Source organism: Tinamus guttatus, unplaced genomic scaffold, assembly GCF_059628265.1.
Source record: "Tinamus guttatus ecotype Peru unplaced genomic scaffold, ASM5962826v1 Tinamus_guttatus_pri_ptg000038l, whole genome shotgun sequence".
Taxonomy (NCBI): Eukaryota; Metazoa; Chordata; class Aves; order Tinamiformes; family Tinamidae; genus Tinamus; species Tinamus guttatus.
The window spans coordinates 749983-762640 of NW_028288572.1; the positions used below are offsets into that span (position 1 = coordinate 749983).

General features: G+C 46.5%; 2 protein-coding genes across 2 annotated transcripts in view; one reads left to right on the forward strand and one right to left on the reverse strand.

Moving 5' to 3' along the window:
* Positions 1 to 250: 250 nt before the first annotated feature.
* On the reverse strand, positions 251 to 1467 carry RPLP1 (ribosomal protein lateral stalk subunit P1). The gene is made up of 4 exons (XM_088534885.1): positions 1294 to 1467; positions 1130 to 1204; positions 871 to 985; positions 251 to 374 (listed from the first exon to the last, which is right to left on the reverse strand). The coding sequence occupies exons 1-4, from the start codon at positions 1363 to 1365 to the stop codon at positions 295 to 297; spliced, it is 342 nt and encodes a 113-aa protein (XP_088391011.1). The 5' UTR covers positions 1366 to 1467; the 3' UTR covers positions 251 to 294.
* Positions 1468 to 6258: 4791 nt separating this feature from the next.
* AGO2 (argonaute RISC catalytic component 2) overlaps positions 6259 to 12658 on the forward strand; it is a 44655-nt gene continuing 38255 nt past the window's right edge. The window contains exon 1 of the mRNA XM_088534905.1: positions 6259 to 6340. Coding sequence (XP_088391031.1) covers positions 6310 to 6340 — 31 coding nt within the window. The 5' untranslated portion in view covers positions 6259 to 6309. The remainder of the gene's footprint in view (positions 6341 to 12658) is intronic.

Here is a 12658-nt window from a genome sequence, read left to right on the forward strand (position 1 = left end):
TTATGTTGTATGTGGTGTGTGTATGCAACTGAAGATATCACCAAGTTTTGTCCCTTGTGATTTATCCCCATAGCCAGTCCCCCAAGCTCTGAAGAATCGAATGAAACATGGGCATAAAAAGCAACAGGGATCCAGCCTGGGAGAGGCAGGAGCACTGACATGTTTTCCTAGAGGGAAAATAAGCCTATGTCATTTTGGAGTTCTTGCTCTTGCAAAATCTTAACATCTTACCAAGATACTGAAAAGCTTCAGTTACACTTAAATGTCCTTTATTACAGACATGTACAAAAGTGTTTAGTCAAAAAGACCAAAGCCCATGTCATCGTCAGATTCCTCTGATTCTTCTTTCTTTTCTTCTTCTTTCTTCTCCTCAGCTAAAAAAAAAGAAGAGAGTCAGTTTTTATTCTCAGGTCACAAGAGCCAGCACTGAGCATCCGCTACTACAGAAAACCCTCTGGATACAGACCTTAGCATCAGGAGCAGACAACCAATGTAATAACTCATAAGCCAATGTAATGACTCAAGGCAACAAGCACTTCCATCACAGGAAGCTGTTTTATGTCTGATACGCAGTAAATAAGCATAGCCAATAACCTTTTCCCCACCAAATTCCCTTGAACTCTGCACAGCTTTATGAAGCCACTGCTTGTGCTCTAGCCATCTCACCGAGGTCCCAATGAACACAGGAAGCTCAGGCTTAACACAGCGGTGACACTAGCCCTGCCCACTGCGTGAGAGCACAATTGTGGCCTTTCTAAACTTAAAACATTCTGCTCCTGAGCACCCCCACAGCTGCGAGGGCCCCCCCGCACCTCCAAGGCTCCGTTACGGAGCTCGAGCCGCCCCCCAGGCCGCCCGGGCCCCACTCACCAGGGGCGGCCCCGCCGGCGGGAGCGGCGCCGCCGGCCGGAGCGGCTGCAGCGGGGGCGCCACCGCCGGCTCCCACGTTACAGATGAGGCTGCCGATGTCGATGTTGGCCAGCGCCTGGGGAGGGGGAAAAACGAAAAAAAAAATCCTCATTCCAGGGCAGGGAGCGCGGAACAAACGCGGCGCAGCGGGAGAGGCAACAGCGGCCCAGGCGCCCCGGCAGCGGGAGGGCGGCGAGGGCGCAGCTCGCCCCGCTCCTACCTTGGCGAAGAGACCGGGCCAGAAGGGCTCCACGTTCACGCCGGCCGCCTTGATGAGCGCGTTGATCTTGTCCTCCTGCGGGGAGAGCGGCGTGAGGCCCGCGTCCGGCGGCCACGCCGCGGCGCGCCGCCATCTTGCGGGCACGCGGGCCGCCGCGCACTCACCGTGACGGTGACCTCGTCGTCGTGCAGGATGAGCGCGGAGTAGATGCAGGCGAGCTCGGAGACGGAGGCCATGGCGGGGGCGCGCGGTGCCGGTCGCCGGGTGGTTCGGCCTTAGCTTCAAGCGAAGGACACAGCACCTTGTGCGGCCTCTGAGGGAAGGAAGGCCGCGCGCGCGGGGGGGGCTTTATCAGGGCGCCGCCAGCCGCGCCGCCAGCCAATGGCACGCCGCGCAGAGAGAAGCGTCACAGAGGCGTCAGCGCCGCTGGCCAATCCGCGAGGGGCGGCGCGGCGCGGGCCAATGCCGTGAGGGGAGCGCTCCGCCAATCGCGGTGCCGCGTGAGGGGAGTGGCGGTAGCGCGGCGCGACATGGCGGCCGCGCGCCGTGCGTGGCTGCGCCGAGCGTTAACGGCAGCGCGGGGGGACGGGGAGGGCCCGGGAAGCGCCTCGCCCCGGGGGGCCCGAGAGAAGCAGCTGCCGCGAGGAGGGGCCCGTTTCACCGAGCCATCTTCCTCACCTCTATGTACATGAAATGCATCATCATTATTTCTGTGCAGCCTACCGGTCTGCTGGGGAGGAGTGAGGTTACTTGGAATAAACTGTGTGTTTCTTCAGACTGCTGTTTATGTTAGACGAATAGGTTGAACTTTGCAAAAAATAAAAATCGTGCAGAATGAAATTCAAGGATGGGCAAAAAACCTGGAGGTTTAAAGATCCCCCCAAATGACAGTTTAGTTACAGCAGCAAAACGTACCCATCACCCTAATCTTAAATATAGATATATAAATATATGTATACATATGGGGTTGGCACAGCACTGGCAGAGAGGCCAGTGAGAAGAGCTCACCAAAAACTGGCAACACATCAAGAGAAGAGTCGTTTTCTGCCAGGGGAGCCCGTAGATGTGATTTATTATCGAGTTCCATGAGTTTACCCAGTGCCAGTTTGAGGCAGGAAGAGGCTTATGAAGGAAAATCATACGCAGGCTGTAACTGTTCCAAATTTCACGCAAAACCACTGATCTGGAAGCAGAACCTGGAGTTTCTTTAAGAGCATCCGAACCATGGAGGAATTCCTTTACGTCAGCTACAGCACCTTATATTTATATATATATATTTGCAGGAGACACAGACTTCAAATGGGGGGGAATCCCTCCCAGATGGATCCCATGCCAGGTTGCAGTTACATATGTGGAGGAAGGAACTGAAGAATGAATTGCCTAAGTGGAGGGAAGCAACTATAAATTTCTATAAATTGCTAGTACAAGACCCCGAATGAAGGCCATGTGCCTTTATTAGAACTGCTCACATACCTATTACTTATATCTAACCAATTACTGCATGTCTAAAAATGCTACCAGGTAAGAAACCACAACGATCCAAAATAATCTGCTCCATCCAAAACGTCCTGCATGGAATAGAAAATAACCCTAAACGCCTTGAACATTGTCCCTGTACAACCTTCTGTCAAGAGGCAGTTTAAAGGATAAACTATTATAACATAAAAGTTTAAATGTGACATTACGTGAGCGTGGGCTCTGTGGAGATGTTAATCAGATGAGATTTGGCTGTGTCCTTGCTTCATGCCTGTCTTGCTACGTTTGCTGAGTGACACTGATGCGGCTGTTCGGAGGGTCTGGGCTGAATTTCGGGTGAAGACAGATCACTGCGGAGTAACGGGGATAAAGAACAGATCTTGCTGCTTCCCAAAGCTGGGTCCTAATTGGAGCAGAACCCGGTCTAGGAATTGAGTTGTTTTTGATCCTGCTGCTGCGTCAGGGTGTTTATGTTTCGGTTCAAAATGAGCTAGTGTTAAAGCTGGGGCTTTGTGTGGCCCAGAATCACCTGCATGGTCTCTTGGTCTGCTCAAAGCGCTCGCTGTGTGACAGCGAAAGGACCTAGCAGCAGCCGAACCCTTCTGGGCTGTCTTGCTACTGCCCACCTCAACCTCTTCACACTTCTTTGTGTTAGCAGAATCCCGCTGTTGTCATCTTGTTCTTGTTCAAAGCATCCAATTTGTTCCCTTCACATCCTGGGAAGATGCTAATCCGGCTCCGCAAGTATCTTATCTCCCTTTTTTAGCAATTAGCCACGCTAATGAACTTGAGGGTGTTCATCACAGTATCATCTGCTTTATCCACAGGCACCCAAGTCTGATTTCCAAGAGAGGGAAGGTGTTTTCCAGTGAAGATACTGCTTTCTTCTTTGCATTGAGGATCTGAGGACATACTGTGCTCTGCCATGCTGAATTTGGTGGCGTTTTGTGGGATTTCATTGAGTTGATTTTTGATCACTGAGTTCATTTTTCCAAGCTTGCTCAAGAACAGCCTAAGGTGCAGTATCTGTTTCCGTTACCGTTTTGGAAAGGACTTTTCTCCTTAGTTGATTTGTTTTGTACTTGCTGATAACTAGGTTCAAATCCAAGAAATGTTCTTATACCTGAGTTCATAACTGAAGGGGAATCCCAGCCGGAAATCCGAGTGGATGAGAGGCCACCAGCAGAAAACCAGAACAAAACTGCAAGGATCAGTGCAAAATGCATGTCCCCAATAGGTGGTGCTGCATCTTTTCCATAGTGTTGAATTTTTGTATTAGTGGACATGATCATCGAGAAAGGTGATGTTTTCTTCACTGTAGTAATCTGGTAATTTTATATATATATATATATATATATAAATTATTTCTCTTTTTTCTGATCACCTTCCTTTTACATTATTGTTCTGCACAGCAGGCTATAGAATATGGGGAAAATCTAATACTTTATGTCTAATAGAGTGTAAGTTCCTCTCAGAGTCGCAAATCAAATCTACATGATCCTTCCTCAAGAAAAAGTTCTTACCATTCAGTTGTAAGTAATTTTAAGCATTCTCTGAAACATCATTTGTCAGGTGGAATGAATAAGAGAAAACATTAAAACAGGTTACAAGGTCTCAAATCAGTGTGTGCCTTGTTACTGCAAGGTGGGAGTAGAAAAGAGCCGTAACTTTCTCCTTCCCTCGCACACAGAAAAGTTGTTCAAAGTTCAGAAAAGCATGAAAATAGCCTAGGGGAAAAACAGGACTTGACCACATGTGAAAACAGGACTTAAATAAAAATATTTAAACATTTCATTATTTAACCAATTGTGCAAATCCGCAGTCCTGTATACACAGCAATATACACAAATATGCTTATTCTAAACCCACAAAATCGTCTCTAGATCAATATGAGCATGTTGCAGGATAGGATGTTCCAGCATTCCTGCTGTTTTTGGGATTATAATTTCCAGGTAATTTCTGAAATCAAGTGCAGAGTATCCTCTGGGGGCCAAGGCAAGTGTTAGGTATATGCTTGTTAGCTCAAGCTATTTTCAGACTGCTAGCAGGTACAGTCATGAGCATATTATCTTTTTTATTTTGCAGCCATGGGAAGGCTTATTTCTTATTTCATGTGGAAAAATATAACGCTTAATTGCTGCTCTTGGCCTGTTTCTATCCGTGTTACAGGTTTAAAAGTTGTCAATGTTATCACAGAAGTTAGTTTGGGTGCTACTAGTTGAGGTGACTAAATTAGGCAATCTAAATTACTGTTTTGTTTGTTTGTTTTTGCAAATTTTGACCCAATCCTCTTAACATCCTCAGCTTAACAAAAGCTGAGCTCGAATATCCATCAGCTTGACCCAAAGGGAAGAGTGGACATAGAGCTGACGTGACTCTGGAATAGTGAGATGCTTCCACAGAGCTTCACATAGGAAGGAGAAGAGGGACAACATTGACCACACAAGCAGCATGTTTAGCTTGTGCATTAGCAGACAGCATTTACTGAGGTAATCCAGCTGACTTTGAAGGGGCATTACTGTCCTGGGATGTGCCCTTTAATTTAATTTATTTTAAAGAGGCTTCTTCATCTTACTGAGATGATTAGAGCAGGTGAATGACACTAATGCTCATGGTGCTATATTCTGCTTCCATAACTAGCACTTTGTGGCATGAGTGTCGTGGGCTTGTCCTTTACATCCTTAGCAGGCTTAAGAATTTTACTCCAACTTTCTCCTCCTGAAAGGAAGTACCAATAAGGTGATTTCAAAAGGATGATGATTGCAAGTGTGTGACAGGATAAGGTTCGGAGATTGCTGTCGATAGCCCACTGATTCCAGAAAAATAAGCTTGAAACTGTTGTTTTAAGCCAAACTACTACAAACTGCTACACAACCAAACTAGAATCAGTAACAACAGCTACTGTGATTTAAGTTACTCAGTATGCACAGAATACTGAATGTTCCTACCCAGTAGGGAGAAGACAGGCTCGGGCCGTCCAACAATCCCAGAAGTTACGATGGAGTCTTCCCTAACTTCTCCACTTCTTTGTTCACCTTTTTTAACTTTTTCTTTACATTTAGGGGAGCCCGAGTGGCTCTAGCCACACATACTTTTGTTATTGGTGTATAATTCTCTGGGTTTTCTGTTGAAGTCAGCAGAAGTACCGAGCGAGGGGCAGCCGTGCCCCAGGGACGGAGGCGCGCGGTTACACTACGGCGAGCGGAGCCCCTGTCGCGCGAGGCTGCGGGACGCTAAACCCAACGGCCAAGCGAGCGGGGCGCCCGCAGCCGGCCGCTCCGGGCCGGGCGGCACCTGCCCGGGGCCGCCACGAGCCCGGCCGCTCGCCGGGGACCGCAGCGGGGCTCCGCCGCCGCCCGCCGCCCGCCGCCGCCTCACGCGGGCGGGCTCTGAGGCGGCGCGAGGGCGGGAACGCGCTGAGGCGGCGCCGCCGCTTCCCGCCGCTGCCCCGTGACCGCCGCTCCTCCCCTCAGCGCTCGGCGCCGCCGAGTTAACCTGGTTTCGCGGCGCCGGCCCGGCCGCTCCTCCCTCTCTTTTTTTTTTTTTTTTTTTTTTTTCTCTCTCCTCCCTCCCCTTCCTCCTCCTCCTCCGCCGACCGCGTAGCCGGGGCTCACTTCCCTCCTCCCCCTTCCCCTCCCCTCGAGCCGCCGCCGCGGTCGGAGCCGCAGAGAGGCGCCGCCTCCGCCGCCGCCGCACACGGAGACATGTACCCGGGAGCCACCTCGGCCGGACCCGGTGAGGCTTCGAGGGCCGCCCGTCCCTTCTTGCCCCTCGCTCTCCGTCTCCCTCCCCGTCCCTCCGCGGCGCCGCTTGACCGTTGTGGCCGTTGGCGCACGCGGCGCTCTGTCAGCGTGAGGCGCCGCACGCGCCCCCCCTGCCTCCCCCCTCTTCTCCGCGAGGCGCCAACGGTCGCCAGGGAGGGAAGGGGGGACCCGCCGCCACCCCCGCTCCTCCCCTCGGTGCCCGCCGCCTTCCCGGGCCTGCCGCAGCCTCCGAGGCCGCCCCGGCGGGGGTAAAGGAGGGCTCAGGCCGCCTCGGCGAGCGTGTCCTGAGGCCCCTCGGAGGGGGAGCCGAGGAGAGGAGGGTGGCGCGGCGCTCGCGCCGCCCGTCCCGAGGCGGCTCCTTCCCCTCACGGGGAGCTCGGAGGCTGCGCGCGGTGGCCGCGGAGCCGCCGCTCCGTGTCCCGCTGCCTCCGTCGGCCGCGCGGCGGGGACGGGGGGGGCTCCATTTCCTCGCTGGCGGCCGCCGCGTCCTGCGCGGCCCCGCATGGAGCACGGGAGGTGGGAGGAGGGTTGGTTGTAGCCCCTGGGTGTGGGGCAAGGTGGTCGGCTTGGCGCTCGACGGGGGATTTTTGTTTTTATTTATTTAGTTATTGTTTTTGTGAGGAAAATAAACTTGCCCGGGTTCCGTCGTGTTGTTTTGGGGGGGGGGGGGAAGGTGGGTTAAAATAGGGAGCGCTTGCGGGGTTAATATGGAACGGTGCTTGAATTTGGCTTTCTGGATTGCTTCTGCAACGAAGAGACTCTACTAACAGAGAAACTTTTAATTTTTTTCCTAGAAAAGTTTAAAAATAAGTTGAAACTTCCTGTATTTTCTTGCTGTTCCTCATAGTTTTGCATTTCTTTTTCCCTGAGAGAGATGCTTTAGTAAGGAATAGTGTGGAGAAATAAATATAGCACCTGTAGCTGGGAGACCTTTGCTGCCTCTCTTGAATGCTGTTACTGTAGGATCTACGTTAGGTGGGGACTTCCTTTTTTCTTTTTTTTTTTTCTCTGGTGTGATTACCTGGAAGGGAAGAGAATCAAGTGAGATGAGGATCTCTTTGGAAAAACAGAGGAGGTGTATTCTTCCTTGCTTTTTTCTCCCTTCATGTTCATGGAAATCCAGGGTATTTACTAGATTACTGTATTTATTAGATACAGCAGAAGTACAGACTGCTGTGGCTCAGTGCATTCAGACTGATCATGTTCAGTACTTTTTTTTTTTTTTTTAAATAGCTTTTTTCCTGTTTCAGTACCAATAGCTGTGCATAAAAAATCTCACTTTATCGTTTGCTTGGCTCCTAGTGCCAAGTTCTTCTGTTCACTTCCAGTATGCAGGTAATCTTGGTGCATAAACTACTATTGCAAAGGCCATTAAGTTTAACTCTGCTACATCTTTTGTAAAGTTATATATGAGTTCTTTGACTATCTGGTGTTTATTTGTTTTAAAGGAAGCAAATAACTGAAAAAAGTTGCTGCATATGGGCCGAGCGTAGGTTTCTGTGTGGGAGCAGCCTGTATCTCCCTTTATTTGCTCTTTATCTGATCCCACACTGTCCCTTCGGCGCAGAGTGATCGTGCTTCCACAGCGCTGGCACTGGTGCTTGCTGTTTACCGCTGGGCACCCGGATTCAGTGTGTATGTGTGTGTTTTCTTTTTTTCCCCCCCCTTATCGGAACAACCCTGTGTGAGCCCCAGCGAACAAACACGGTACTTTGGCTGAGCCACTCATCCTCTCCCAACAGTGCGAGCTGCTGCCTCTCTGCTCCCTGAAGTCCAGCTCATCTTCTGCCCTCTTTACTTCCTAGTTTATCTTGGGCGCAGCCTTTTTGCTTCTGCAGAGCTGGGCAGGGGCAGTGCCTGGGTTGGAGCACGAGCTGCAAGTTCTCAGTATCATGAGGCTCTCCATTTCCTTCCTGCGCGCCCATCCACAGAGCCACCGTGCAATGCTTTATAGCACTCCAAAAAGCTTCCTCCTCAGGCATCAGGTCACACAGTATCTGGGATGAGAAGTTCTAGGGAGAAGAGAGCTGTGCAGTGAACTGGTTTGGAAATAGAGGCTTAGTTGTCTCTTGCAGGCCATGTGCTAGTGCCCTTCCATACGTTAATGTAATACGTATCAAGCGAGCGCATGCCGAGGAATGAGCATGCGGGAGCGCGGTTTGCAGGCGCTCCGTATGGCACAGCTGTAAGTGTGGGAGAGATCCAGCCCCTACGTGTCCGTCACCACATCCTTGACGCTGCTTCAACGCTCCGTTCAGATCTCCTGTAACTGAGATCTGGAGCGGTGCTGTTGCCCACGAGCTACTTGACTTCTCCTGCTCCCGTCACCAAACTGGGCACCAAGGCCAGCCCCATTCTGAGGGTGTTTGTGTTGTTGGCCCTCTGCCAACGTAATCACTCATTTTTGCCACAGGGCTTGCTATTTTAAACTTCTGTTTTTTTTTTTTTTTTGCTTTTTCTTTCTTTCTGGAAACAGTATAAAGTAAGTTAGGAGCCCGAATCTGACTAATTTAAAAAAGTCGCAGCCAAACGTGGAAACTTTGTTCTGACATGTTGTTGCGTTGAGGTGTAAGATATTTTTATACAAGTCACTTCTAGATCAGAAATCTATGATCTCTGTCCCTTTTTTTTTTTCCCAAAACATTGTTCGACTTTGAGATCTTTACTTACCGTCTTGTGTGCCAAGACTTGGTACTCGTATCTTTTTCTCCTTCAAGAAGCTATAGAAAGACTAACATTTTCAGCATGTGAATCTTGATAAGAAAAAAGTTTCATTTTGATACTTTTTAGGATGTGTTTTTCTAGAAGGACAGGAAAATACCGAGGAGGTGTAATAAAAATGCTGTTGCTAGATCAGCTGAGTTTGAGGAAGTGATTTAAACTGGCATCAAACTTTTGAAACTTTCACTGTTTCGTATTTACATATTTGTAAATTCTAAACTTTGCATGTTAGAGATCCTGTCCTTAGTTTTTGTTTGAATATTTGGTTTTGCTTGCTACCTGCGGTTTTTAATTGTTGTCAAAGCATCACTTAACTGAAATAAGTGACTTCATCGAGGGGGCTGTGGCTTTACATATAAAACACCAGGAAAAAAGAATTAGTTTCTCCATGAGAAACAAGTTTGACTGAGTTTTCTGTAGCAGGCAATCGGAGCTTGGATTATCTTATCGCTTGTCATTTAGTTATAAAGTACCTTTTTAAAATTGTTAATGTAATTTTGAAACTTTTAAGTCTTTCTTGTTTTTTGGTGTGTGCTTATGTTCAATTCATGGGTTCTTCTTGAGGATATGTGATGGTTGTAGACTCTCTTTGATCTTTAATTTTGTTGTGGGAAAGGGATGAGGTGGTGGAAAATGCAACATCTTCATCTGCAAAACTTACCTCTACCAGCTTCCTCTTAGCACCTGCCTCAGTAGCACCACAAGCTTGTCCCCTGCCCAGTCTTTCACTTCTTAATGCCTCTTAATATTATTTTTACGTTGGAACTGAGCCTTTCCATATTGTTCTATCCTTCTACTGTGGCATGGTTGTGGATTTTTCTTTGTCTTAATTTTTAGAAAGTAAATTGCATTGAATATGGCAGATTATTATGAATTACAAAGGAGGAAATGAGAATTTAATGTATAGCCTTCATTTTTTTATGAAGCTTTTTTTTTTTTCTTAAATCACATTTGACATCCTTACAGAGTACAAAGCAAAATTAACTGCTTAAAAATGTTATTGTCAGGCTAGTGTATTTTCCTAAGAAAGAAAAAGATTCCATAGTAGTGTTTCCATTAGCTGTGTAGTTTTAGGTGGCTTAAAGATCACGTAGTTCATTGGTGAGAAGATGACTGATACTGTCATACGCACAAACCAACTTTCTCCTTTTCTTAGTGAACCAGATTCACAAAAGATTCACTCTGTGAAAAGCAAAAGTTTCCAGCAGTGATTCTGGCAGACTGACTGTGCAGTAATGGAGGATTTTAGTACGTTTATTTTTCCGTCAACTTGAAGTATTTCATTTTTGCAGAAACATCAGGCACTCATATATTCAACTGTGCTTTGTAATGTATATAGAAAGAGAGTATAGGTGATGAGGAGCATCAACAGCTTTCTGACTTGGAGAGAAATGCCATTTTCATACTTTTCTGCACTGTTAGCACTGTTGGTTTTCCCCTCTTTCACAACAGGGTGGGAAAGGCAGCTAAGTGCATATGCTTTGCAGGAGAAAACTGGTGACTTAGACTAATATATGCTATTCTATCCTTCTGTCTTCTTTAAAGAGCATAAGAGGAAAGTTTCTGCTATTCAGCAAATTGAGCACTTCCAGGGACTTCTGGTTGTCCAGAAATTGCATGTATTGAACTGATGGAGGCAGGAAACTTCTAACTGCTAAGCTGACTTTGTAAACATATGCAGTTCCCATTAGCTAGAAGCTTTACATGCATAGTGAAAGCCTTGCTTGTATGAGCTGAGCATGTGTTCTCAATAGCTTTTCAAAACTTGTAGGACTTGTCAAAATTTTGTTGGGAGTTTTATTCCTCATTTTGAGTTTTAACAGCATACTTGGGCTTATTTTTAGTGACGGAATTTCTAACGCTCAAATCCTGGAAGATATTATTCAACTTTAAGATAGTGTCTCTGGCTTAAGTGACAAATAAGAGAAGCCTTAAGTATCTAATTTTCCTAAGTTGTGAACTAGAAAGCAGTAGCTGTTGGGAAAAATCTTATGTAGTTTTACCTGTAACGATTGCGAGTAAGGATTCGGTCTGTGCATGGTATAAATATCATAGAGCATTTCTGATGTACATGAAAAGCAGCCTACTGACATGGAAAGTGATCTTAACTATCAACTGGGCAACTTTCTCACTTTCCAACCTAGAACTTTTTTTTTTTTTTTAAACTGTCCGATTTATTTTAATATCCCAAGCTGAATTTAAAGTATGTGCTAGCACAAAACTTTAGAAAAACGGGAATGTATAAAAGACACACCTGAATAGCTTCAGTCCCAGCAAGACTGGAGCAGTGTAATGTATCTCATGCCCTACTCCAGAGCTGTAATTTAGTAGTGCACTGTTTTCTTTGGTAGCGATTTCTATGTGATGTTTCAAAGGAGGAGTTACTAGCACTGTTCACAGTGGGCTCTTTTCTAATTCTTAAACTGAGTTGATATCTGTATTTTTGTTCATAATTTTTAATGTACTCAGGAAAGTGCTTTAATAGTGTCTTTCAGTATGTTTGGTGGGGTATCATAGATTAGCATAATTCTTTTTAATTCTGTATTTGAACTTACTTTGCTCTTACTGCTCTTCTGGTGGACTACAACTAGCGCTTAAGTAAAAAAGTGTGACCATTATTTCATATGTTTCTTTAATCTTTTCTTTTCTGTAGTAAGGAAACATTTGACATTTATCATTTAAATATCTTTGTTTACAGCTCTGCTACATCTATGGAGCTGTATTATCCCTAGTGACCAGACATTTTTTTAAAGTTATATGACTTTTGAAAATTGGGCATAGTCAAGCAGGAAGCTTTTGATTTAGATAAGTAGTCTTGATAATGTTGTAATTAAGTCAGTCCAAAGCTTGCTTTGATGTTTTTGCTCTGATGTTTTTGCGCACTCGTGTCTTCTGAGTTCAGGTCTCATTGAGCTGTCCACAGTGCTGCCAAATTTATGTTGTATTAAGGTTGTGAAACTGATTTTAATCACAGCTATTGTGAGAATAGTTCATTCTCCCCTGTTGCCATTTGCGTTTTTCTCTCTGTTTTTGTCAGCGTGGCTCAACAGTGCTACTTTTGTCTTTTTTTGCACGCTTTACTCCATCTTCTTTCAGTTTTTATTAAACAGACACCTGAAAAATAAGCTCCATGCTGCCAAAAGGAGATGTAGAAGCTGTCTCTGTGTAAGCCTGTAGTTTCACATACATCTTAAACTGTCCTGATTTAGCACTGCTGCAGAAAGTCATGCTGCATTGGTGAGTGAGGCTCCATAGTGCACTCTTCAGCCTGAACTTAAACCAAACCCCTCCATTCCTCGCCTTCATCCTGCTCCCCAGTTAGCTTTACCTGCTCTGCTCCTTTGCAGGAGCACTCATGATAATATAAGTTCTGGGAATTCAGGGCAGACTGAACAGGTGCGTGAAAGCAAAACTTGTCTTTCAGTGTTGGTTCTGTCTATATGTGAATTTATTATAGCCAAAAGTGAAGCAGTTAGGTCCTTGGTTCCAGAGTTAAAATGCGCCGTTGATAGCTCTTCAGCTGTAAAGGTTTCTCTCTAAGAGAAGTGTTAAATGCTTCAACTTTTCA

Coding starts and splice junctions, on each gene's coding strand:
- RPLP1 (XM_088534885.1), bottom strand. CDS start 1,365: ATGGCCTCCGTCTCCGAGCTCGCCTGCATCTACTCCGCGCTCATCCTG. Junction 986..1,129: donor GGCCCGGTCTCTTCGCCAAG/GTAGGAGCGGGG, acceptor CCCCCTCCCCAG/GCGCTGGCCAACATCGACAT. Junction 375..870: donor CGCCGGCGGGGCCGCCCCTG/GTGAGTGGGGCC, acceptor CTTTTTTTTTAG/CTGAGGAGAAGAAAGAAGAA.